This window comes from Falco biarmicus, chromosome 2 (assembly GCF_023638135.1).
Source record: "Falco biarmicus isolate bFalBia1 chromosome 2, bFalBia1.pri, whole genome shotgun sequence".
In the NCBI taxonomy this organism is placed as follows: Eukaryota; Metazoa; Chordata; class Aves; order Falconiformes; family Falconidae; genus Falco; species Falco biarmicus.
The window spans coordinates 22494806-22520171 of NC_079289.1; the positions used below are offsets into that span (position 1 = coordinate 22494806).

Genomic DNA, 25366 nt, shown 5'->3' on the forward strand with positions numbered 1-25366 from the left:
GATGGAACCGATGTGAGCCTTTTTGAAGCATGAGATGATGGTTAGGTTTTGAATGTATGCCATCAAACTAGGAAGATGACACAACAGTAATTTTTGCTTAAGTGAATATTTTGCTTGATATTGCCAACGGGTTTGTGTCTAGCTGGCTTTCTGACTGTCCTAAGCTTTGGGAGAAATGTGTTGGATAGCACTCATAGGAAGGCAGTGAGAGCAAGGAGCTGCCTTTTCTAAAACAGCTGATGTCCTGAGACAGGACATCAGAGAAATTCCTTCTGGGTTGGGTCACCTGGCCAGTTGCTCCAGCAAATGAGTCTGTGTTGTGTTGTGGGAGTAAGCATGGTAGTACTGCAACACTAAGCAGGTTACATTCCCTGGGGACCATACAGAGCAGCAAGGATTAAGAGTGGGAGAGGAATGACATTTGCAGTAAAGCTGGAAATGCTCACCTACATGGAGAGTGCAGTGTCTTGGCTCATGAGAAGTGTCTGTAGTGGTGGAGAGCTGTATGGGAAATGTGGGAATATCACCGGAGGAAGGAGATCATGTTCATAAAGACTTGTGCTGAGTTCAGCCCATATTTGATGTGAAGGTAATTATTGTTAGTGTCCCTGTGCAAGGAAAGATTTGCTGTAGTCAGGTGGCAGTTTGCCAGGCTGCCTTAGTGCTGCTGTTGATTATTTAATAATGTCCTGTCTAACCCCACTCTGTCCTTGTTTGTGAAGCAATTAAGCAATTTTATGCATCATTAGGACACTTTCATTTACTGTTTCTCGGCTGTCCCATGGCTCTGGAATGAGTATTTGTGCATTTGAAGAGGGAGCTGGAGGATCCTTAATGTGAGCCCAGACTTGCATATAGGGATGTGGTTTCCCTTGCTCCGTCTTGAATGGTATTTATGAAAGCAAGGGCAAGGCTGGCCAGGGACAACATGGGGTTATAACACTCAAGTCAAAGCAGATGTATCAGCATCTTCATCATTTGCTGATTTTTATTTCTTGGAAGGTCAGTTGGGTCTTCCTTCTTTATAATGGAAACCCAGGCCAACTAATTTAAGGGAAAACTTTCTGGTTGTAGAAATGGATTTGAATCATCCTGTGATATGCAAATGAAAATGATTTTTTCTCAGTAATTTACAGAGAGCAAAATGCGTAGTTTTTCTTTACTTTCTCTTTGTGCTCTGTACAACTGAGCTAGGATAGAAGCAATTAGATACCAAAGTCATAAGGCCAAAAAACGGCCTTGATCATTAGCCGGCACGTATTGATAGTCAAACTGTGTTTCTTGTACTCTGTCTTCAGCTACTGAACACTAGTCAAGCCATCTATGGGTTGGAGAGGCCGGGTTCATGGAAACTGCGGGTGCTGGAAATGCTCTTTACAGCCCATGTGATGTGCTATCTGTGTGAGCTCTTTCTGTCCTTCAGACTGTTTGCATTTGTCACTCTGCATTATCATTATCCTTGAGCATTTCAGCCTTTCCAGGATGGTGATTCAGGGATCGTCTGTCACCACTACAGCAACTGCTTCCTTATCCAGATGCTTTTGCTGGTGTATATTAGCCGTCAGGTTCACTGGGGTCCTTGTAGCTGTCTAGCTTTGGCCAAACCTGTTAGGTTTTTTAAGCAGACTGGAAGAGTATGTAGTTAAAGGCTATTCAGCGTAGGGAAAGGGAAAACTCGGCAAGAATGATAAACTGAGCACACAGAAACAGTAACAGCTGCTCTCAGTGACAGCAACAAAGGCCAGAACCCTTAAAACATCGGTGGTGGGCCTCAAAAGGAACCTCTCAGGTGGGTGCTTGAAGAGAGTCAACCAGGGGTGCGTAACTGATGAGAAGGAAAGCAGATTGCTGTGGATCTTACAGGAGGATAGAGGTGTTAGTGGGTATTTGAGAGGAGTGCTGGGACTCTGTAACAAACTTCTGTGGGATGTTTAGAGGAAGGATAGAAGGCATAAAAGGAAGTGATCAAGGTGGGTCGGGAAGGAAGAAGCATGGAAAAATGGAGAGGGCATAAGGGGAGGTTTCATGTAACCAGGCTACTGGGCAGCGTGCTTGTCTGGGCCAGCTCTGGATGTGGTCACTACAGTCAGTGCTGTGTCTGTTCCTAACTATTCTCTGTGTGTGTGTGCTGTCTGTCCTGTGTGTGCATTTGTGACCTGCTAGAAAACTTCAGGCAGGCCTAGGTGGTGAGAACAGGATGAGTGTGTGACCTGCTAGTGAGCTTCAAGCATGCAGAACCAGCAAGCAGGAGGAGACCAAATTCTGGAGAGACCTGACATCGGAGCTGGAACCTGGATGAAAGGGCGTGCTCTCTGCATTTAGATTTTGAACAGATGTAAGATCTGCACTGGAGTCAGAGGGATCTATGAATATGTGTTCGTGTGTATGAACTTTAAGCCTGATTAGTCAAAGTGGAGAAACGGAATCCTGGCCAGCTGTGGTGTTGAGGTTTTCCATAGACACTGTTGGTGCTGGTGTGGGTGTCTGCAAAGAAGATGCTGTTCTCCTGCCTGTGGTGATACTTGTGTGGTTGGTCATGGCTGTATTGTGTGTGTGCCAGTAGGAAGTGCGTGCTCAAGTTACTTGTCCCTTGCTACTGGCTGGATTTGGAAAAGGGAAGAGCTGCAGCCTGTCTTGTCACAGGCCAAGAGGAATAGTGTAAATCTGTCTGCAGGATTGACTACCCCTAGCACAGACAAAGGAGAATTGTATCTATGCTACCTCACTCTACAGACAGGGAACCCTTCTGCTGCATTACTCAAGTTTCTTGTCTTTGTGTCGTGTTCTGGTCCAGCTTTGGTTATGGGTTCTTTGTGTGTCCTCTGAGGTAAATCATATTTAATGTGAAGAGGTTGGGTTTTTTAAGTGGATGATTGCTGCTACCTGGGGAGTAAGGAGTAGGACAGGCTTAAAATGGGAGAGGAAGCGGTAAAGGAGAAATGACATTATTTTCTAGAGCTCTGACTAGTATCTGCCCCTTCCTTGAAGGAATAGTCTCTTCTATGTGGTACAGGTGTGTTGTTAGGCCACAGGAGTTCTGATAAAATTTTGGTAGGGACACATAGTTGCTGAACTGTCATGCAATCTGGGTACAGTTAATTCATCAAAACATTGAGTATGATTTTAAGCTGTGATTTTATACTGATTCTACAACAAGTCCTTCGCTGTACGGTCTGGCTCAATGGTATTTTTAAACCCTGTAACCTCATTTGCTGTGAAGCTGCTGACTCCCATCAATGGTCTTGGATGCTGTACTGGGTCTAGCTCGGATGCGGTTAGTCTTTTCCATAGCAGCCTGTATGGTGCAGTGTTTTGGATTTGTGACTGAAGCAGTGTGATAACCCACCAGTGTTTTGGCTGTTGCTGAGTGGTGATGGGACAGTGTCCAGGCTTTTTCTTTTTCCCACTCTGTCCCTCCTCCTTTTGGGGAGGCAGCTTTTCCTGGGAGACTGGCTGGGCATAGGTCTGTTTGTGGGAATTGGTGAGAGATCACCTCTGCATTGTTTCTGTGGGGTTTGGTGGTGTGTATGTTTGTTTGGTTTGGGGGGTGTGTTGTTGTGTTGGTTTTTTTTTTTGTTTTAAATTCCTCTTTCCTTCACTTATTAAATTATCTTACCCTCACTCACAAAGTTTCTTACTTTTTTTGCTCTTTCTCTCCCATCTGACTCAGTGGGGTGAGGAAGTGTCTGTGTGGAGCTTTGCTGCTGGCTGGGGTCAACCTACTACAGATGACCCTCACCTGTAATTGATAAAAAAATGCAAATAAGCATTTTTTTACTTTTCCCCTCACTGATCTTATGCTTTGCAGGGATTGCAGGCATTTACAGAATTCCACGCTTCTTGCAGATCTTGCCTTAAGATTTCTCTATGTAATGCTTTTACAAATCTGAAGAGGTTTAACGTGCTGAAACTGCTTTCTGCATTGATTTGTAACGTTGCATTGTTTCCTCAACCCTCTGTCTCCTGTTTGATCTCGTACTTCAGATAAAAGCTCTGTGGGCTTTAGGTCATCTTGCTCAAGAAATGCCACACTGAAAAGACTCTGTCAGTGAGTAGGGATGGCAGTCTGTCTCAAATGAAATTTAAAAGGAGGAAGCCAATGTGCAGATATCCACTCCCATTTTACTATCTCAATAGCAGCTAAAATGTTACCATATGTGACAAAGGTATCAGTAGAAAGGAATTATTTTTTTTGTCTCCTCTATTATGTAGTGGGAAAATTACATTTTATTGCAAATAGATTCAATCTCAGAAATAAAATGTTATTTTCTATATTCACATAATAGTTCAAATTGTCCTTGGCTTTTAATAAAAAAACCCCAGCCATTCCTTTTATTAAAAATGTTGTAATTTCTGGCAGCCTGAGATGGCAAGAATTTGTCTGGTCTTGGGTAACTATGCTTGACTGTAGTTTGCTTAGATTAAGTTTTTAGTTTTTTCTTAGCAGTTGTGCAAGTACAGTGTAACTGTAACATGACCAGTGGGGCTCAAACAGACGGATGCTGTCTGTGTTCACCTTTTGTGCTGTATCTCAGCAATGTTTTCTTTTTGGTGGTGGTTAAAGCTGTAGTTTCTGAAGCAGCTGAGCTGGCTTAATGGCTCACTGCTGATGAAAGAAGTTTTTGCTCCTAGCTGTGTCTCTTTGCTAGTGTTAGGTCTGCTGTTAGTGCTGTGAGTCATTTCAGCTCAAGTACTCAGCAGAAAATTATTGCCTTTGTGCGTCTGGGTTGGTTTTCTCTTGAACTGGGAGCTATTTCATGGATGGCTTCTGTGAGTGCTGTAACTAGTGTAATATACGTTGTGGGAGGGAGCTGGACCTTCTTCTGTAGGTTGTGGTGACCTTGTAGATCAGCTGACTCCATCTCACAAACCACATCTTCATTTAGCTGACTGCATTGACAGGCTCTAAATGAGTCATCCCATTCAGCCTTGAATGACTGCAACCGAAATGCAGGGTTTTCAGATAATGGGGAGTCAGGAGAAAATTGGATACCCCAAATGGCTCTATCAAAGTTTACAACCTCTGGGAAAGGGCAGATGCCACAGCTGGCTGTTTGCAGAGTCTTCTTGATCCTGGATAATAGTGAGGTTTACACAGACTTAAACTTTTAGGAAATTAATAAGAAGTGAATGTCCTAAGGGGGTTATGACCTGCTTTCAGCTTTGGTTTCAAACTAATGACTGGTTCTTTCATTAGAAAAAATATGTGCTGTTTTCCATGACTTGCAAATTTCAACTTTCATTGTTAGTATTGTAGAGTATGTAGCAAAGACTAAAATATTCACCTTTCCAGCCCTTTCACAGCTCTGGATGTGTGGATATAACTGTTGTGGACTTTCTTTATTTTGCAGTTGCTGCGGGAGCTCAAGCATCCAAATGTCATTTCTCTGCAAAAGGTGTTTCTTTCTCATGCTGACAGGAAAGTGTGGCTTCTCTTTGACTACGCTGAGCATGACCTCTGGGTAAGGTGAATTGTTTGTAGGTACCAGGCTTAGAGTTTTAGTTGCAGTAAATGGACAAGGTCAGGGAAGACTCATCTGTTTAAAACCGGTATAGCCTCTTACCCTGTGTTTGTTGGAAACATTTTCAGTACTAAAGGAAAAGCAGTGGAAAATGTTGGGTAAGCACACTAACACGGTTAATCTGTGACCCCTTTGTAAGGTCACATTTAGCTTTCAGTATCTGCATTCAGGGAGCTGTGTTCAGCTCTCAGTAGCTAGAAATCTAGTTAAATAAATGCAGATATAACCCTCCATTACAGCTGAAGTAGGGTGCAGGAAAATATAATTGATTATGCAGGTGGATTCTTCTTTGAAAAAAGACAGACTTAGTGGCTGAATAGGACCGTTTTTAGTTACATGAGGACAGAGTTACAATAGGGCATAGTTACAGTAGGACAGAGTTTTAGTTATATTGCATGTCATCTATGAATATATGAAATGAGAGTAAGGCCACTGTATATAATTGAAATGTAATTCATATGTTTCGGTGGGAAGAGCTTTTTACTCAAGTAATCTGCTGAAATTTTGTTTATTTGGGAGGAAGGCTGTTTATTCCTAATTACAAGATACAGCTTTAAAATATAATTGTGTTGGAGGTGAAGTAAATTTGTTTTAAGATATATACCCTTTTCCTCTGTTACTTAAATTTCAAATTTTCTTTAAGTGTTCCAATTGGTAGTTAAGCTTACAAATATTAAGTTATCATTGTAGAGAACCCAAAATACCATGCAACTTTGACTTCCCTAAAAAAAGCTATCTGTGTGCCTTGAATTAAATATGACATACATTTTGAGCATTGCTCTCAATGGAACAAGTATTTCTAACCTTAAAAGATATTTAGAAGATGTGGATCTAAGGGTACAACAGAGACAACTTGGAATGAGACGGAAATCTTTGTGTATGTGTTCATGTAAGAAGTGCACAGTAAAGATTGAGTTTTTTCCTCTGCAGATAGTTTAGACAGCACAAAACCAATCTCTGGAAAATGGTGTTCCTTGTAGTTGGGAGTAAGTCAGTAGTATTTGCCGAAGAACTAGCGTGTCAATTTTCCTTCAGCTAAAGCTGAATTGAAAATACTTTATCCCAGTTAAATGTCTTGGAAGTTCTGATACTTGACATTGAGATTGTGTTACCAAAATTAAGTTAGATGGGGAAAAAAAAGAAGTTACCTGACAGCTGAAATGTTGAGGAATTCTGAAGGCTGATGTACAAAACCAAAACAAACCCAAATAAACCAAAAAAATCCTGAGAAAATGGAGTAAAGGTGCGGGTTTTTTTTTTTTTTATTGTGGAGAAAAAACAAGCACACTTTTTCAGTGCTCCCCCATATTTATGATATGCTAAGCTACAGAAGTTTAGGAATGTTTGAGCTTGGGGTTTTTTGTTTGTGTGCTGCAAGGTTTTCTGTTTGTTTGGATGATTGTGACTAGCAGTGACCTGTCCTGGTTTGTATTTATACGTTTCTGCAGCACTTCATACTTAACCAGACTCACCGCAGAAGCACTTCTGTTAATGCAACACTGGCTTGTATATAAGTAACTTAGGAATGACCCTTAATTTTGACCTTACGTTGACATGCACATACCTGTATGCACTCCAAAACTCCCCAGCCGTACCAGCTCCTAGTTGTTCGCTGTATCTGGATGCAAGAGGCTTAAATGCAGTGACTGGGCTGGCTCCATGCCCCAGAGAGCTGGCTATGGACCAAGTCCTCCAGCGCTGAGCATATCTAGTGCAGCAGGTCTCAAACAAGTCTGGGAAAAGGGCACGGCATATATTAGAGCAGGAACAAAAAAGTTCAGGAGAGCCATCTGCCTGTCTCTGAAGATTTGCTACTCTCTGGCCACTGCATGAACAACATTTTCTTTGGAGTTAGTGGGAGTGGGAGGTGAGAGGAGGCAAAACTTGTGGCTTGTGCATGTGGTACTTGACTGACAGGGCACGGACTGTCACCTTTTCATCAATGTTACTCTTCTCGGTGCAGCTCCATTTTTATCTTTGGCAGGGCAAGGATGTGCCTTTTCCTTCCTCCTAGGAAAGCCAAGCTCAATGCCTGAAGCAAAGGAGGGTGGGCTGTATGGAGCTGGGCTGCAGCAAGAGAGGAAAGGCCATTTCCCAAAGGGGTTTGAGTATTTGGGTACCTAATAGGCATCTGGAATATGAAAGCTCAGGAACATAGGAAGAACACACGATAGAAGTTGGGTGTTAGGTTTTGGATGGACAAGACCAGGGCTCTTTTAATGGTCACAGAAGTGTGAAGCATCACTTAAAAGATGTGTGCATGCTTGAAAAAGTTTTTCTAGAAATTACCCCTCTCTCAAAAGGAGACAAACAAGGAAATGGTTACTGCAACTGTGGCACACCTTATGCTGTTGAAGTTAGTGGCCCCTGGGACTCAAGTGCTAAGGCAACATATCCTTTTGGACTCCTTGTTGTGGCTAGACATCGTTGCCTGTGTATACATTTACAGTTGTTAAAGGTTTTTTCTGTGTCTGCCTTGGCGATTGACTTTCAGATGGACCAATTTATAGCTTTGCTCTGTCAACAGCTTCAGTTTTGAGAGTACTGTACTTTAAGGGTTTAGTAAATAAAAAATAAATATTAAATGTTTAAAACTCCCAATACAGTTGGCAAGAATTTCTGTCAAACATTAGGTGTTGAATATTGTAATGTCATTACTACTGTGAGAGAATATAAAAGAATAGCATAGGAGTTAGATAATGCACTTGTAATTCTTCGCTGTGTTAAACAAGTTATCAGTCTACCTTAACAAAAAGAAACCCCAAATAAAAATACTCCTAAAACCTCCAAGATCAGTGATCTGCATGGGAATTTGCTTTGACAGTTGTATTGGTTTTGTGTTCCTCATCCCCCTGTGGAAGAGTGAGCGAGCGGCTGTGTGGGCTTAGGTGCCTGCCAGGATTAAACCACAGCAACAGCTGATTTAATTCTTGGGAGTGTTCCTTTGGGCAGTCATCACTTTACCTTGTATAATATTAATTTTCTAGTACTTAAGGTATGCGTTTCTAGTTTTGAAAATGAATGATGAATGGTTGAAAAAAGCCTAAAGGCTGTGTAAGGAATTGCTGGCAATCTGTTCATGTAGTGCTGTAGATGAAAACATTGCGCTTTTTTTATTTTGATTTCTTTTTCCCCTTTACAGCATATAATCAAGTTTCACAGGGCTTCTAAAGCAAACAAGAAACCAGTTCAGTTACCTCGGGGAATGGTGAAGTCACTGTTATATCAGATCCTAGATGGTATTCACTACCTGCATGCTAACTGGGTGTTACACAGGGATTTGGTAAGTGGATCTGCAATGGGTTTTAGTACTGGGATGATGATTGAGGGCAAGAGTTGTTTTTTTATAAAAAATCAGGGGGAAACAAGCCTTTCTGCAAAGGGCATGTACTAATATATATTTTTGTACTGTAGTCAGACAGCCTTGATTAGAGTGAATTTTACAAATGGCTAGGATCTGATATGCTTACGACAGCGAAGTATATCAGATGGCTGTTTTCCCTTGATTTTCGAAATGAACAATTTTTAAGCGTTCATTTAAATAACAGGCATGTTGAGAGGTACAGGAAATGCCTCTAGTAGTATCACTGCAGGCAAGACAAGTAACTAAATACAGCATTTGTATAGGTGGGAGAGAGGATGGTTGGCTGTAAGAACTGCTGAAAAAATAAAAACTCCCTAAAATTATTAGTTTTACTTATGAAGGTAACTTTTGAAGGCCAGTATCTTCTCATAATATTTATAATCTATCTGAAGTACAGCCATGCCAACTTCTGAAGACTTCTGCAAATAAACTGATGTTTATCCGAACTTTAGTATAAACAAAATATTTTGAACCTGAGTTAGGGTTTCTCAACTAGTTACTTCTATTGAATGTTTTAAATAGGTGAATCTCACCAATTATTACTATTTGCCTTTGAAATATGCCCATAGTTGACTGGGCTGGTTCTATCTGTCATCTTAAAACTAGGTAGTTTTTTCTGACTAGTTGTTTGTAGCTCTTACTCTTAGAAATAAATTTCTTTTAAAATGCTATTAAAGTATGAAACTGTCTGTATATGATACTTGTAGTTATTGAAATTTCATTAGTGCATGAGAGTATTCGTTTGGTCTTTCATTCCCATGAGTCAGTATTACCAGTGCTATGCTAAGCTTGGTGCAGTAAGCCTGGCTTCCTTGTTACTCTTCCAGAGATGCTTTGTCTTTGAAATAGCTTTATTAGTGTTCTTGGAAATGTAGTCAATGACAAGTTATTTATCTTCTGTTTTCATGCTTAACAAATGCTTCTACAGAGTGCCAGTCTCTGTTTAAATTGATGGAAAAAGATTTATCTTTGATAAATAACACTGATTAAAATAATTGTATGGACATTGTTTCTAATTTGCTCCTGGTTTTAGAAGAAATGGAACGAAAGCCTCAGCACTGAGGGGGAAAAGTCGAGACTGGTGGCTTTCTCATGACTCATGAAATAGTGGAGCAAAACATTATGTAGAAATATGAAGTGCACGTTACTATTTAGACTCTGTTTTAAACCAAAATGGAACACTGTACTGCCTGCAATAGCACTCCTTCTATATATTGTAGAGGGTGTACAGAAAACAGATGACCTGTTACCAAGAATCTAAATTTTTCTGGTGTTTTACTTTATACAGTTTCAGAAAATGTATGAACTTAAGCATAATTGAGTTTAAAAAGAAAACCATGCATGTTGTTAACTGGATGGCTCAGGAGATTGGTAATTTATTACAGAGCCTTTCACATCTAGGTCTGTAGTTCAAATACAGTTTAAGCTGGCAACTGCGAAAAAGCTATTACCGTCTCATTTTCTGACCTGTGTGAAATGAGTTGGTGGTCTCAGTCCAGCATGAAGTTTTCTTCCAGCAGAAAAACCACCATCACAATTGGCTATCTTTTGATAATCTGAGGAAGAGACCCAAAGCTCGAGGCAGAGACTGAGAGGTCTTCACACTGGAACCTTGTGAAGCCGTGCTGGTGAGAATCCTGTAAAAGTTGTGCAGGGGCTGCCTGTGCTGTTGGAAGCCTTTGGATTTGTCATTTTTAAACAGCTCAATTTGAGCTTAATTTAGAAGGCATGTTTCATGCAGGAGAAAAGACAGAATTGTATCTGTCGGGTTATTTTCTTCCTTTTATCAGGGGCCTTGAGAATAGCCTGAGTAATAGAATGGATTCTGCCTAATGTTTTGTCTTGGCAAGACAGGGACATATTGTTGCAAAGTTAAGCTTGCAAGTTTAGGACTTCAATAGAATATATTTTCTGATCCAAAGTGAAATAGCTGATGTTAATGCCTCTTCTTAGATGTTGGTTTCTATTCCAGGATACCTGTAATATCAGCATTGTGGAATATCTGTGTTAAATCATGCATTTTGACTCCTGATTGGATGGCTGTACAGATTTATTATGTTTCTCCTGCTGTGCCTTTTAAAATGATAGGTGCTGCTGTAGTTTCTGAATGTTTTATGCTTCCCTAGATTTAGAAGTGTACAGATACACCCGCAGAGATGCTTAAGTAACATGCTTACTTTCATTTCATATACTAGCTATTACGAGTGACGGTGCTTGGGGGTGGTAGGAAGCTAAAGAATATAGTGCTTTGGCAGAAAAACCTGTTCTTTGCTACATCTCTCTCACAGAATAAGGATATTTTTTTTTTAAAGGGTAAGAAAGCTTATCTCTTGGAATAGTCTCCATCTAAGTACAATTTTTTGGTTTTGGGATTTTGTTTTGGGGTTGGTTTTTTTTTTTAAGACGTGTTAATGAAGTTAGCTTTTAGGTAGGTAATGTTAGAAATTTTTGAGATCTTGACTTCTTTAATCAGAAATAAAACATGGCATGAGTTACTCTTGCCTGCATCCACAAACCAAGCAGTTAAACTTAATGGCTATTAAAATCACATAAACTTGGACTGAAATTTGTCTTCATAGTGGTGGAATTGAGGAATTTTAAGTCATATAAGACTTGAAGCATACTCTGTATGAAACAGTAAAAACTGTAGGAAGACAATAATAGCCTATTGTGCTTTCTCTAACCCTTTTTTTTTTTTACGTTTGTCTTTACGCAGGAAATGCATACAAATTTTAGCAATAACATACCTATTTAAATATTTAATTCTTTGCTGGTGGTGTTCCTTCTCCCCCACTGGTTGCATGAAAGCAGATTCAACATTTCAATCAGAGCAAGGGAGATGTTGATTGTATTTGTTATCTTTGGATACTGCTGTGCTTGAGTAGTTAGCTTTTCCATAGTCTTCGAAACATAACTGTAAGATTTTTCAGCAAACAAATGTCAGTCCTCTTAAAATTTCTTATTTGATTTGCATATTCTTCAGCTTTTTCTAATTTCATGACAGAGAGCAATTGAAAGCAGATTGTTTATTCATGCTCTGACTGTAGCAGGAAGGAAATAAGAACACTTCACGTAATTACCAGAAAGTGCATCAATTATAGTTTTAATAATGTTTTGAATTTATTTATCAAGCATGCTTGAAACATACTGCATTTCGCTGACTTCTTTTCCTAGTATTTATTCCTCTTTGTGATATCCAGCTATTGGACTTCTTCCTTTACTCAAAATTATTATTCTGCACTAAAAATAAGCATAAGCATGAGACTGGCCATAGATCTGTTTTTAACAATTTGCAACCTCAACTGCAAGAGAACAGAGAGGATGAACTTTGCAGCAGCCTGCTTGGAAGATTTTTTCAAGTAATGGGCTCAAAATAGAGGTCCCTTGTATGGTATAGCTTCTGTATGTTTGTTAGCATTTAAAAGTGCATCTTTAACCCAAAAATCAACCCCAAACAAAAAACCCCAGAGGAATTGTTACAGCTCTTACTTGTAATACTGCAGCTGAGACACTATGATGAAACAATTTTTTGTTCCCAGATTTTCGGACTCAATTCAAGGGGCTATTTCTTTGCATGGTGTGAGCACATGAATTGCCACTTGGCAAGCCAGGTATGGAAGTGGTTAATGCAGTGCTGGGCTCCTGCTTCCCATTTCCCCCCTTGCTATCTCTTGCCAGTCAGTTACATCCATGTCCTGGTTAGTCTGGGACTCTTGTCGCAGTGGATATGACCATTTGCTAACTAGTGTTAGCACAGGATAGTGCAGCCTATTTAATGATTTCCTAGCGTGCAGCTCAGCTAAACTGCTGCTGTGGGATGAGCATTGTTTTTTAATAAGCTTTCAGCCAGACAAGCTTTAATACAGTTGGAACGTAGCTTCCTGGGGACCTGGACTCTTCCCAAGGATACCTGCTGCCAGGTTTGGGATTAGCGGGAGCATTAAAGATGTTCTTTTAACAATAAATAAGGAGAAGCTACTGCCAGGGTGTTTTTTTTTGTAGAGAACATCTTAGTCACTTTCCAGGCTCTGGCTGTGAATCACTTAAGTATGTGCTTCAGGCAAAGTTAAATAATGGAACTTTTTCCCTGCCAGTTTACCATTTTCCACATCAGAACTCTTGAATCTAAGGGTATCTTCCTCATCAATATTCAAGGATTATTTCAGAAATGTAGGAATGCCCTTTGGTCCTTCCTTCTCTAGTGCTTACAAAACTGGTCATTTGAAGGAATGAACCTAAATGCTTAAAAACAAATAGTAGGAAAAGCTGTGCATGTTACTAGAAAATTTAACAGCTTTTAAAAGCAGGATGGTCTTCTACCCTGTTTAAGTATGTAGACAGATAATAGGCATTATTTCTCAAAAGGTTTTGTAATGACTTGCTGGTGATTTGCTTTCAAAGGAGAAAAAAAACCCCAACCCAATCACTGGGTTTTTTGTCAGATACTGCATTTTCCAAGGTGGTTTTCATTATGTGTGTGCTTTCATAACAATGTGTCTGGCAGAGCCTTGTTTTCTTGCATAGGCTATAACACCAGAATTTCCTGGGAGTTATTTACCACAATTCTAAATATTCTATAGTTAAAACAACATGATCTAATGTTTCTTAATGCTCCTATTTACAGGGAACATGACTACTCCCTTGCCTGCTTGCCCGCCTGTCTGAGCATTTTCTTGGTCTTAAGACTTTCAAACCAGTAACTGAACAAACTGTGGAAATGATCAGAAGAGACTGCAAAACTTAAGTATTCGAAGCTTAAAAATACCCCAAAACACAAAAACAACCGAAAAAGTGCCACAAAACCAAAACACCCAAACCCCTAACAAATGTACCTTAAAAAACCCCAAAAAACAAAACAACCAAACAAAACAACTGCTGTGCAAGTAAGAACCCATTTGGTTTGCTTTCTTCTTGGACATTGTTGTTGGCAATAGCCTGTTAGGTCAAGCTTTCAGTTGAGTAATGTCTGTCAACTTTGTACAAATGCAAATTTGAAGCTAGAACTACAGAGTATATTGCTGCAGTAATTGCTGCCAGCATTCTGATCAGAGAAGCAGAAGTCATACTGCTTAGAGATCTTGAAATTCACCATAGAGAAGCTTATAGAGAAATAAAAAATCACGTGCTTCATATAAGCAAACCATTGAGAGGCCACTGTCTTTGAAAGGTCGTGGCAATCAGGAGAGGTTCCTGAGGGGGGAAAAAGCAAATGTCACTCCAGTCTCTAAGAAGGGCAAGAAGGAGGATCTGGAAAATTTATGTGCCAGGCAGTCACGCCTTGATCATGGGAAAGGTGATAGATCAAATCTTCCTGGAAGCAGTTTCCAGGCATTTGAAGGACATGAAGGTGATTTGGAGTAGTCAGCACACATTGATAAAAGGGAAATGAGCTTAGCCAACCTGGAAGCCTTCTATGACTCCTACCTCAGTGGGTGGGAGAAGGTCAGTGGGTGTTGCTTGCTGTAGTGAGGCTTTCAACACTACATCTCAATAACATTCTTGTAGACTAACTAATGTAGTACAGACTAGGTAAGTGCACAGTGAAGTTAGGTGGATTGAAAATGGGCTGAGTTGGAGAGCTCAAAGGATTGTGCCGCAAAGTTGAGCCGGACACCAGTCACTGGTGGAGTGTCCCAAGGGCTGGTACTGGTTTCAGTGCTGTTTAACATCATCATTAATAACCTGGACAATGGGACAGAGCATACCCTCAACACGTTGGCAAATGATTTCCAGAGGTGCCTTCCAACCTTGGCCATTCTGTGAATGTGTTGTATCTTCACCATTTGATCTGTCTTGAAAAATTCAGTTTCTGCTTTTTCAAAATCTAAAATCCAGTTAATGACAAATACATAGAAGAGAAGCTGGGGTGGAGGAAGTGGGAGCAGGTGTTGAGTAAGAAGAATATGGAAGATGAAATAGTTTATATGGACTAGTGAAATACAAAACCTTTGGGCCAAAGGGGGGTTGCAATGTCTTCACTGCAGCATGATGAGAGGGAGTACATGGCACCATTTTCTTTTCCAAAGGAAAAACATCGTGTATCCCCCAGAGTTGTTGTTTTTTTTTTTTTAAGAAGCTGTATGGTCATAAAATGAGAGAGATTTCTACTGCATCATCAAACTAACCAGCTTTGGTTATGAAATGCTTCTGTAGCCACAGTATCCCTAGAAAGAGATACCCTGAGTCTTGAGAGATTAATCCTACAGAATTGACAGAGTTTTTAAAGTGTTATGGAACTTAGTATTTTTAGATCTCTTTTGGATTAGCCCTGTATCTTTTATTCTTAGCTAGAATACTCTTCCTATTGTGCTAAAGCTCTGAAATCAAATGGAAAATATAAAATATTTAGGGTACTACTTCAGTTTTAATTGGGTCTTCATTTCAAGACTTCCTGGTGATTTTGTAAGTTGTCCATCCTTAAAGATAGTGAATCTGTTTTCCTCATTCACAGGCCACCTCCATTCAAGCAGTTCCTGAATATGAATATAACATTTTGTAGCTTTTTTACATGGTGTTCTTTAACCTGAGATCTTATAAGGAAGTGCAAGGTCATTTAACAAGTTTTAAGTAAGGAATATGAAAGGATAGAGTAAACCCCCAAGATTTATGATATGTGAGATCAACAGTTACACATGAAAATAATTTTTATCCAAGCAACCAGTGTTTAGCAAAAATGGGAAACTGATCCCAGAAGTTCTTGATAATCTTTTACTACACAATACTGCTATTCCTATTTATTGTGAAGCCCTGAATAGGGGAACGTTTTAGTAGATATTTTTCTGTTTGCAAGTAAAAAGCTGTTTATAAACTTCATGCTAATGAAAACAGAGGTGCAAGGAAAGGTCAGAAATCTCAGGATTTCAAAAACATTTTCCAAATCTACCTTTCTTACACTACTACTTTTATTCAAAGCCTCATTTACTTGATAATCAAATCCAACTTTTATCTGAGTAATTATAAAGACAAGTAATACTTTTTAGCTTTACATTATCTTCTGCAGGTGTTTTCAAAATGCCTGACTATATTGGTTTGTCTCATTTACTGACTTTTGTTTGTTGGAACCTAAATTTACTTATTAATAACTGTTTTGCTCCTTAGCTCAGCATTTATTTTCCATAAATAATTCTCAAAATAATTAATCCTCTGCAGTGATAAAAGCAAAGTTCCACAATCTTGTCATTAACAACTGGCGAGCACCTAGAGGAAATGCAGGTAAAGTTTCTGAATTTGGACTTCTGTAGTCACTGAAAACTTCAACATCAAAGTAGTACAAGGTGCAAAAAAGAAACAGAAAAAACAAGGGTGCTTTTTTAACCACCTGATGTTTTAGGGACAGATGAATACAATATAGATGAGTATTTGGAGATGTGAAGTTACATTACACTATTACTGATAACTGAAAAATATATAACTACATTATCTGTTGCAGAGCTGTCAGACACAAGTAATGGAAGCAGGGTATTTTTTCCTTATTTTTTCCTGACATTTCTGTTATTGTAAATCAAATCATTTTTACCCTGTGATCTCGTATCAGTTAGCAGTTAGGCAAGAACTGCTGCAAAAGGGGAACTGCAAATTTGAGGCTGAAAGTAATGTGTAGGGTTTTTTCAAATAGCTATAAATGCAGTTGTGAAGAGTGCTGCTTTTGTTTTTTCTCTCCTCCTTCTCCCTAGAACCCTGCAGGGCTAGATAGAATGTTTCATGACTGATTTTTATAACCATTTACATCTTTACAGGGTATCAAATCAAGGCAGGCCTTTTCAGCGTCTTTCATGAAGAATTACTGTTATTGTGGTAGCTTTTGAGAAGTTTGTCCCTGTCTGGTGGAACCCACATTTAGTAACAGCACCAGAAACAGGTGTTGCATACTGACTTCCGAACTGGAAACAAGGTGGTGCTTTAGAGTTCTAGACGGGAGAAACAGTAGCATTGCTACTGCAGTGTCTACCAGAAATAGTTGAAAAAAAAGGAAATGGTGTTGCGTGTTGCACAATAAAAAACTTTTATGCTGGTTTGCTGATACTGTGTGGTTGTAGCCTGGCAGCTTAAGGTGACAAAACTTAGCCGGGCATGTTGCTTTTTTGCTAGTTCTTCCAAGTAACCTTTGTGTCTCTTAGCAAATTTCAGATACATCTGGTAGAAAGATATGGCATCCAAACAGTCAAACTCTTTCATATTTCATGAAAAGCACATGCTGAATAGAGGAGGAGATATGTTCCGGGAGAAATGCATTGGGAGTTGTAGCTGGGCTATTTCAATGTGGCTTGGCTGCACTCTGAAGGTAGTGGTTCACTGGTCATTCACAGTGCCTGCCTCTCTCCGCTGCTCCTTTGTGCTTGGTCATCAAAACAGATGGCAGGTGGCAAAGTAGCTTGAAGATTCTGAATGTGGGGAAAAAAGGCATAGGAGGGAGCTGGAATATGTGCAGTGAGAAATGAAGGAAGAAGATCTAGGACTTAGAAGCTGAGGACATGGGCTTCAGAAGCTGCAGCTGTCAGAGAACACCTTGTTTTGTTAAGATGCTCCAGACTGAAAGATTTCATGAAGAAAAAGAGAACGAGTGAATTAATACATGAAGCATGTGAAATCTTTTTTTTAAAAAGAGGTGGTGTTGGGGTTTTTTTCAGTGAAAGCTTTTTATAAAAGATTTGTGTCGTTTTCTATTGGAATTTTTGAAACCTAGTAAGTGTCCTTTACCCCTTCCCCAAGAGAACAAGGTCTGATGAGGCTGTAATACCTTGATGCCTATAAGATTAGATCTGAAACTTACTAACAACTCCTGTTAACTATGAAGAATGCTCAAAAAGGTATTGCCCATTTAAAATTGCATATGACGTACCTCTTCTACAGGACCTCTGAATGAAGATGGAAGAATCCTATAGCAGACTGACTTAATTGGGGACAGAATATGTAGCAAAGCAGAAAGTCAAATAATTAAACTTTTTAGCAGGAAAATTACATAGGTCATATAAAAACCGTTTGGAAAAATGCATGGGTGTTGCCCAAGTGGCGTCATGTTTAACCAGAAAACGTTAAGGATGTCTGTGATGAATGTTTTAATAAGAATGTGTAGAATGAAGAATAGGGTTTTTTTAAAATACAGGAAAGTAGTTTTGGAGGAGTATTTTTGATCCTCATACTGCTTACAAAAGCAATATCACTTATGTTTCACGTCAGTGTTTATGGTGCTTTGTTATTTCTGACTGTGAGGAAAATTGGACTATTAGGAGATTTTTAAAAGGTTTATTCAAGTATATTACTTGTGAAGTTGTAGGAGCTCCTTGTAAAAGTTAACTCCATTGTTTAACTGTCTAAAAGGCTTGATGTTTCTCCTAATGGTTCTTTATTAAGCAACTTTCACAAGACAATATTTAGAAATGTGGTGTTCTGAAAACCTTCAAGTCAGCTACCCAACATTGTCTGACAGCTGAGGTATCCCATCACTTCCTATGTGCTGAACTTGACATTTTTAGTCCGTCATAAATTCATTTAGTAGTTGCTGCTGCAGCAGTCTCACAGTCCATTTATTCTGCCCTCACAAAGACTTCAGAAAAGAAAGTTGCTTGCAAAAAGAACGTGCACTAAAACCTGTGTGAACTTCATTCTGTCACGTAGTACAAAAAATGCAAGAGGAGGGCGAGAGGAGCAGCAGCAGAATGTAGCTGTGGTTGTACAAAAGGATGGTCAGATGACCACTTTGTAACAGTGGTTACAAACAAATCTCTTGGTAACAAAAATGAAGATTTTAAAGTTTTATGTGTTTCACAATTATTTTTTCAATATTGAAACTTTAGAAAATATTCTGCTTCTCGTTTCAGTAGCTAAGGATTTTTGAATACTGCAAAGGAGATGCCTTCCTAGCAAGTGTAGTTACCCTGTCATTCTGTCTTGAATGTCTGCACTTTTCAGAAAGCAGGGTGCCCACATGCAGAACCAGCATTCTTTATGTAAAGAGGGCTCATTCCTTAAGATGCTGTTTTGTCAAATTTGGTTTTGGTAAAATACTTTTGCTATTACTTTTTTCAAGCTTAGAAATATTTTGGCGTTTTTAAACTCCAGGGCATTAAAGTAGTTTGATAACTGAAGTAGAATCATAGAATGAGAATTATATGCGTGTAATGTAAGTACCATATTGAGGAATATCATTCATATATGGATACCTGATACAGATAATTTTTGTATCTCTGTGTGTATATGTAATAAGAGGATTTTTAGGTAGTTTGAATCTGGTTTTGCCTTTTTAGTAACAAAAGTCCTGCCCTAATTAGATGACATTTTTGGCTTGCAAATACATTAACTGATGGGCAGCAGACTGTACTAGATTTCTTTGTTTTCTGTAGCTTTCAACGTGTTCTTCTGATACTAGTCTGATTTTTAATGTGCTGGCTTTCCAAGATGGCCAGATATGTGATTATGCTGGAAAGAGGATGATGTAAGTAATCCTTTACTGCTTGAAGGCCAGCTCAGTGCATTGTAGTGATAGGTAAACTGGCTGAGAGAACTTTCCTGTCTAGATATGTAAGAGGTAAGACTTCTACAGAGGAAAGGCATTCTAGAAGTTTCTGATCTAATTCCTATCATAAAGCTAATGAGCTGTACTAGCCAGACAGGAAAAAGTATCAATGTAACTTTTGGTTTTGATGTGACAGAGGCAGGGAGGACTAGAAGCATTTCGATCACGAGTGTTCCTTTGAAGTAAGCTTAGTCAATAAAACCCCTGCAGTAGGATTTAGTAAAAACCCTTGAGTATGATTTTAGAAACACTTAGATGCAGTTTGCAGTGTAGTTCTGTTGCGCTTTTAGTACTAAGTACCTTGTTGAGGTGGTGGCAGAGTTGTAACTGTAAAATACTGTGGCAGATAGGAATATAAATTGTTCAAAATACAGGAAATGGCCACAGTGATTGTTTTGTCTGCATCCTGCTGTAGAAAAAAAAATTGCATTGATCTATATGAATGATCTACATACATCTTACCACAGAGGAAAGTTTGAAAAGACGGTAAGAAGACAGTCCCTTGATTGACTCAAAGCAGTCTCCAAGTAGCCTGTGAAAAATTTGCCTTATAAATAGGGCACACTTACCCATAGAAAAGCTTGCTCTGTATAAACTCCTTGCTCTGAACATGAGTGACACAAACATAACCTTTGGGGCATTGTTAGAAATGTTGTGTTTGTTTTGTGCACAAAGGTTCTTTAACAAGTAAGGTCAAACAAAGCCCAGGCAGCCACTGGGAAATGCATCGTAATAAATTGTGCAGAATTTTCAACTTTTTTATTTTTGCTTCATCTAGAACAGGAGGACTTAGGTTTCAGTCAATACAAGTAGGGTGATATGAGGAGAGTACTGTTTAAATGAAAAACAACAATAAAACAGGTCTGTTAAGGAAAATGGCATGGGCTACCACAACTGCATGCAAACCAGTGAGTAAATGAAGCAGTTCTCTTCCTTCATGTGAAAGTATTAGAAGGTATAAGACTACAGTACTGCTGAATGCTTTTTTAACTGGTGGAAGCTGCTCCAAGAAAATGTGTGAGCAAGAATGGTTCTTGGTGTTCTTATTACCCATTCAAAATTTTCACTTGTGAGGCAGAATCTAAATCGTAAAAGGAGATGGAATTACATCTGCAATAATGTAGTACCTAAAACCCATTATCAGTGCACACCCTTCTCTTGTGTTTGATCCTGCTCTGATGTGTCCACAGCATTAGGTCATCCTGATCTATGGACAGAGTAATCGCCTGCGTCACAAAACTCATAGGAAATGTGTATTTATTAAGTTTGTTATTACACTTTTGAATAACGTGTTAACAATACTTGATATGTTAGATTTTCCTGCAACAATCATCTTTTTGCCTGTGGATATCCCTTTTCTTCCTTGGAGACGATACTGAACATCACACCCTGTAGCTTGTCCTGATGGACATTTTTAGGGAGTGGGAGAGTTGGCTGAAGAGTGCAATTAGGTTTTTATTCTTTCAACTTCACTTCAGTTCCAATGAAAGTGATAGAAAAGCCTGCATATTAGGCTATGTGTGAGCTTTAATACGTTACATTGCCCCAAGTTGGCAGTAATTGAGTGACAGCAAAGGAAGAAAATTCTTGGAGTGTGTTCAGAGCATAAAAATGTAATAGTGAGGCCAGCAGCTTTCATCAGGCTGGAACAGAGATAAAGTACAGTGATGGTAACTAGCAGAAGGCCTCCCTGGCATAGACATGGCATCCCTCTATCTGCTATCCTATCCAAATCCTTTCCATACTTTTGAAATCTTGGAGCATGTGTGCTTTGATAATGTAGGGGTTTGGTTTTGTTTGGCTGTTACTGTTAATTTTAATGGTTCCTGGTTTTAATGAGGATTTTATTTAGGTGCTTGATTTATATTTTTTTTAACAGCTCTGAGATGTTCTTTATAAGAAGATAATTAACAGGAAGTATTAAAATAAATTTTCTGTATTTTCCAGTGCTTTTCATAATTGATGTGTTTTTTTAATTAAAAAGATGACTTTAATGTTTAGATTTAATAATATTGAGTTCTGCGCAGCCATTGTTTTCACCATTATTTGTAGAGGTCTTTTGATGATGATTTATTTTAAAGCCCCAAATCAGTTAATAAATGCAACTGAAATTATCTTAATTGTGGATGTACATCTTTGAAGTTATTTCCTTGATTTCAGAAAAGTGTTGATAATATCATTTGAATATGGTTGCATTGACACTTTAATTGTGCTAGAGTACTGTTTAGCATTAATGTAGTCAGTTTTGTTCAAAACGGAAAGAAAATTGATTTTTTTTTTCCTTTAACCATAAAATGTTCAAAAAAGTCAATTTCAGTCCCTAAGAATGCATTAGGGGAGCACCCCACCTCGATAATCAGGGAATGTTTTGGTGTATGTTATGAGTACTTGAAGATCAACAAAGTTATTAAGGTAATGTACCTTAAGAAGCATAAGTGGTTTGTGGGGAGACCCTAAGATGGGGTGTGAATTTTGCAAGGCTATCTGAAGGCTAGTAGGATTTTGCTGCAGTTTTTTCTTGTCAGGGGACCTAACTGGGAAGTGATAAACCACATAAATATGTTAAGATTTTTACTGCTGTGTCACAAAAATGCTGTTCCAAGCAGGCTACAACTTGGTAAGCCCTTGTAGTTATCTTTCAATTTTGATTTATTTTTTTTACTTGCCACTGAATTGCAAACTTCACAGCAAGACATTTTTAACTTGTTAGTGTTTCATGCTTCTCAGGCACTTGCTTACATACAACCGAAGTTGAAATATTTTTTTGTCATCATGGGGTTATGCATTTGAATCTGTTCCTGTGTTTAATAATACTTTGAAGTCTAACATACTCAAAAGTAATTTTAAATCTTAATAGAATCATTGTTGAGGCCATGATTGCAAAAGCAAACTACTTTAGGGATAAAAGCGCTTTGCTTGTTACTGTTCTTTTAAAGTTAAACTGCTTTTTTTTTTTAAATGAAAACCAGTGTTCTGCTCTTTAATTATCTTGACTCATCACAGGTAGAAAGGGGTGGGATGGCCAGTTCTGAAAACTGGTGGCACAGCTGTTGATGATACACAAATTAGTGGTTAACAATTTGTGGGACTTCCCCCATTGCTGTGAACCCTCTACTGAGTAATGCTTTAGTAGCCACACTATTAAGTACAGGATTATCCAAATGGAAGTTGGTTAAATGATACTAAAAACTTACTAGAAGGTGCATTAAAATGGAGGTATAAAGAGGATGAGTGTTCATAAATATACATGGGACTACTACAAACAGTTAATAAGTTGGGGGTGGAGCGGGGTAGCATCTACGTTATAATACTATAGCTAACTTAAAGGAATTTTGGTTACTTATTGATAGGTATGTTTAAAATCAACCTTTGAAAACTAAAAAGTTCAGAAACAGCCTAGTAGCAAAAAATCAAGTAGAATAATAGTTCCCACAGACCTGGTTTGATGCTAAAAGTAGTAAGTATCAAAGATCCCAGTGGCTGGGCTCTCCAAAAATGCCAGGTTTTTTTCCTCACTGCTTTGATGAGTAAAATTTAGTGAAAGGAGGACACAACAGCAGACTACTATTCCTGGAGCATGAGAAAATGTCCTGTGATTTCCAGACATCTAGTATGCAGACATAAAATAAGTAATCATCTCCTGCTCCTATGAATAACTTGCTGTGAGCAGCAGGAATGCTGTCTCTTTTTGATATGCTCACATCTTGTCAAGACATAGATTGGTATAATTTTCGTGTTCTTTTCTGTTTTGAAGACAAAACCAAGTAAGTTCTGAAGCTTGAGTTGCTGCTCTGAATGAACACAGATGTTTTCAGTGTATGTTAAGAAGCGGTATGACTGCAGTGTTTGTTCAAATGGAACAATGATTTTAAAAAATCAAGTAACAGTCCTGCAGAAAAGACACGAAGAAAATGCATGACTCGTAACCTTAACATGAATCAATAGCAATACACAGTGAGGCAAAACACGATGCCATACTGGCATTGTATAAAGTGGAAGATGCTGTGCAAGGCATGTAAAAACCCCTCTGCCGCATTTAGCATTAGTGAAGCCTCAGCAGGAGCAGTGTGTAATTTGGAGCACTTGAGTTCAAACAAATAGGTGGTCCAAGGCAGAACAGCTAGAGGGGAGCAAGAAGAATGATCATACGTCCAGGAGAAATAACCAGCTAGGAAGCACTGAGCAGAGGAGGCATCACATCTAGGTGGTAGGACTGAAGAGGTGTGTGTGTGTTCAGAAGCGTTAAGGAGCAGTTTTCTGCTCTTTCTGCTGATGTCAAGAGAAGAGGTAATGGGAGTAAACTCATCTGATGTGTTAGAGGGAAATGAAAACACTCCAACAGAGGAAAGGCAAAGAGTAGATTGTTTGGGAATTATGCAGAGACTTTAGAATCATCATCGTCAGAGACTTTAGGATCATCAGGGTGAACAGAGCGGTATCATGACAAGTCAGGCAGATGGATGAAGGTGGCTGCCTGAAGTTCCATAGATTTATGAACCTGTTGGTGTAACCTCTGGGTTTTTAGCACTTTATTTGAAATTAGCCTGCATCTTAGGACTTCTGTTTGCAAATAATGATTAAATTAGAAGTATCCTAAAATATTTCAGTGAGGATCTTTGCTCTCTCTTCAGTAGTAACAGTGATTTACATGCATGACAATAGGACTTACCTAGGAATCACACAAGGGCTCCTACAAAGCCAAATCTAGGACAAGATAAGATTTAGTGCTGTGCCATGGTCACAAGGCTCTTCCTCCATGTGAATGAATTATTTCGCTGCTGCTGAGGTGTGGTGGTGGTGAGGGTGATTTTTCTTGAATTTCATTCTCTGGGGTTGTCAGAAAGTCGTTTTATTGGTGTCTGAAGTGCTCAGCTGTACATCACTGCATGGCTCTTCACGTTCAGTTTAGGATCATAACAGCTTTCTCATTTGTATTTTCTTCTGGCATGAGCAAATTTATTTTCCTTGACAACAAAAGTCAATATGCCTCTATTAAAACAAAAATGAGTTTTAAAAATTGATTGTTGTACTTATATTAAAAAAAGATAGTAGCTTTAAAGTAGTGTGTTTTTAGAACACAATATAAAAATTGCTGGAAGATTTTTCTTACTCAGCCCAAGTGGTTCGAATAAGCACTTTAAACTTACGTTTTCTCTGGATAATTAAAATTAAACTGAAATTAAACAAGTTAAACTGAAGCTTGTCCAGATTCCTCCCTTTGTTTCTAATGACTGCTTATTTTTCTTTGCAAATAAATCTCTAATGTGTAATGAGTTGCCCAAAGAGATGCATCTGGGGAGTCATTTATCTTTTTCCTCCAGTTTGGGGTGTCTTGAGTCAAAGATTTCTAACAAGAATCCTTGACCCACATTTTGACTTAAATTAGTGGATTTGAATGTTTTTCAGGGAGTCCTCAAAATGCTTACTTTTTTGTAACACCAATACTGCCCCTATGCTGCTGCCTGGTAGATATTCCCCTATTGAATTTGAATACTGATAATGGTCTTGTTTGTAAAATTCTTTCAACTAATAATGTTGTTCCAGGCTATTAATGCAATGATTTTAGGAATGGGAACCTTCAGCATAAGACCTCTGATTTTAATTTTTGTAATCTTTAATTGTGATGATGTATCTTTACAATGATGTGACTATATAAAAAATTTTGTCTGTAGTCGGAATCTTCTGTTTGAAACAGAGCTGTTTCAGTGAAGGGCTTTTGAATCTAGAAGGAGTTGAACTACTGTGAATCGTTATTCCAGATCGACTGATTTTTATTTTTTTTTGTGGCTTTAGAAGACTCCTACACGGATTTTTAAATTGTCTGTATTTTTAAATGTCTTCTGTAAATCCTGAGAGGAAGGAAAAAAAATGAGTGTGAATCAAGCTGTTGCTACTTATTTTGCTAACCAGTACTGTCTTGTCTCTTGTGCTTTCTCTTCTCATCTGTACTGATCTTGAACTTAGGGT

The 25366-nt window shown here is 38.7% G+C and overlaps 1 protein-coding gene across 6 annotated transcripts in view; it reads left to right on the forward strand.

Annotated features, from left to right (window-relative positions):
* CDK8 (cyclin dependent kinase 8) overlaps positions 1-25366 on the forward strand; it is an 83728-nt gene that overhangs the window by 35436 nt on the left and 22926 nt on the right. For 4 of the 6 annotated variants that reach the window (XM_056328070.1, XM_056328071.1, XM_056328069.1 and 1 more), the window contains 2 exons: positions 5352-5462; positions 8665-8805. The exons of 1 other annotated variant lie outside the window; for it this stretch is intronic. In XM_056328070.1, coding sequence (XP_056184045.1) covers positions 5352-5462; positions 8665-8805 — 252 coding nt within the window. Of the gene's footprint in view, positions 1-5351; positions 5463-8664; positions 8806-25366 lie in introns of those variants that run through there. One more of the 6 variants, XM_056328076.1, reaches the window with a different exon arrangement.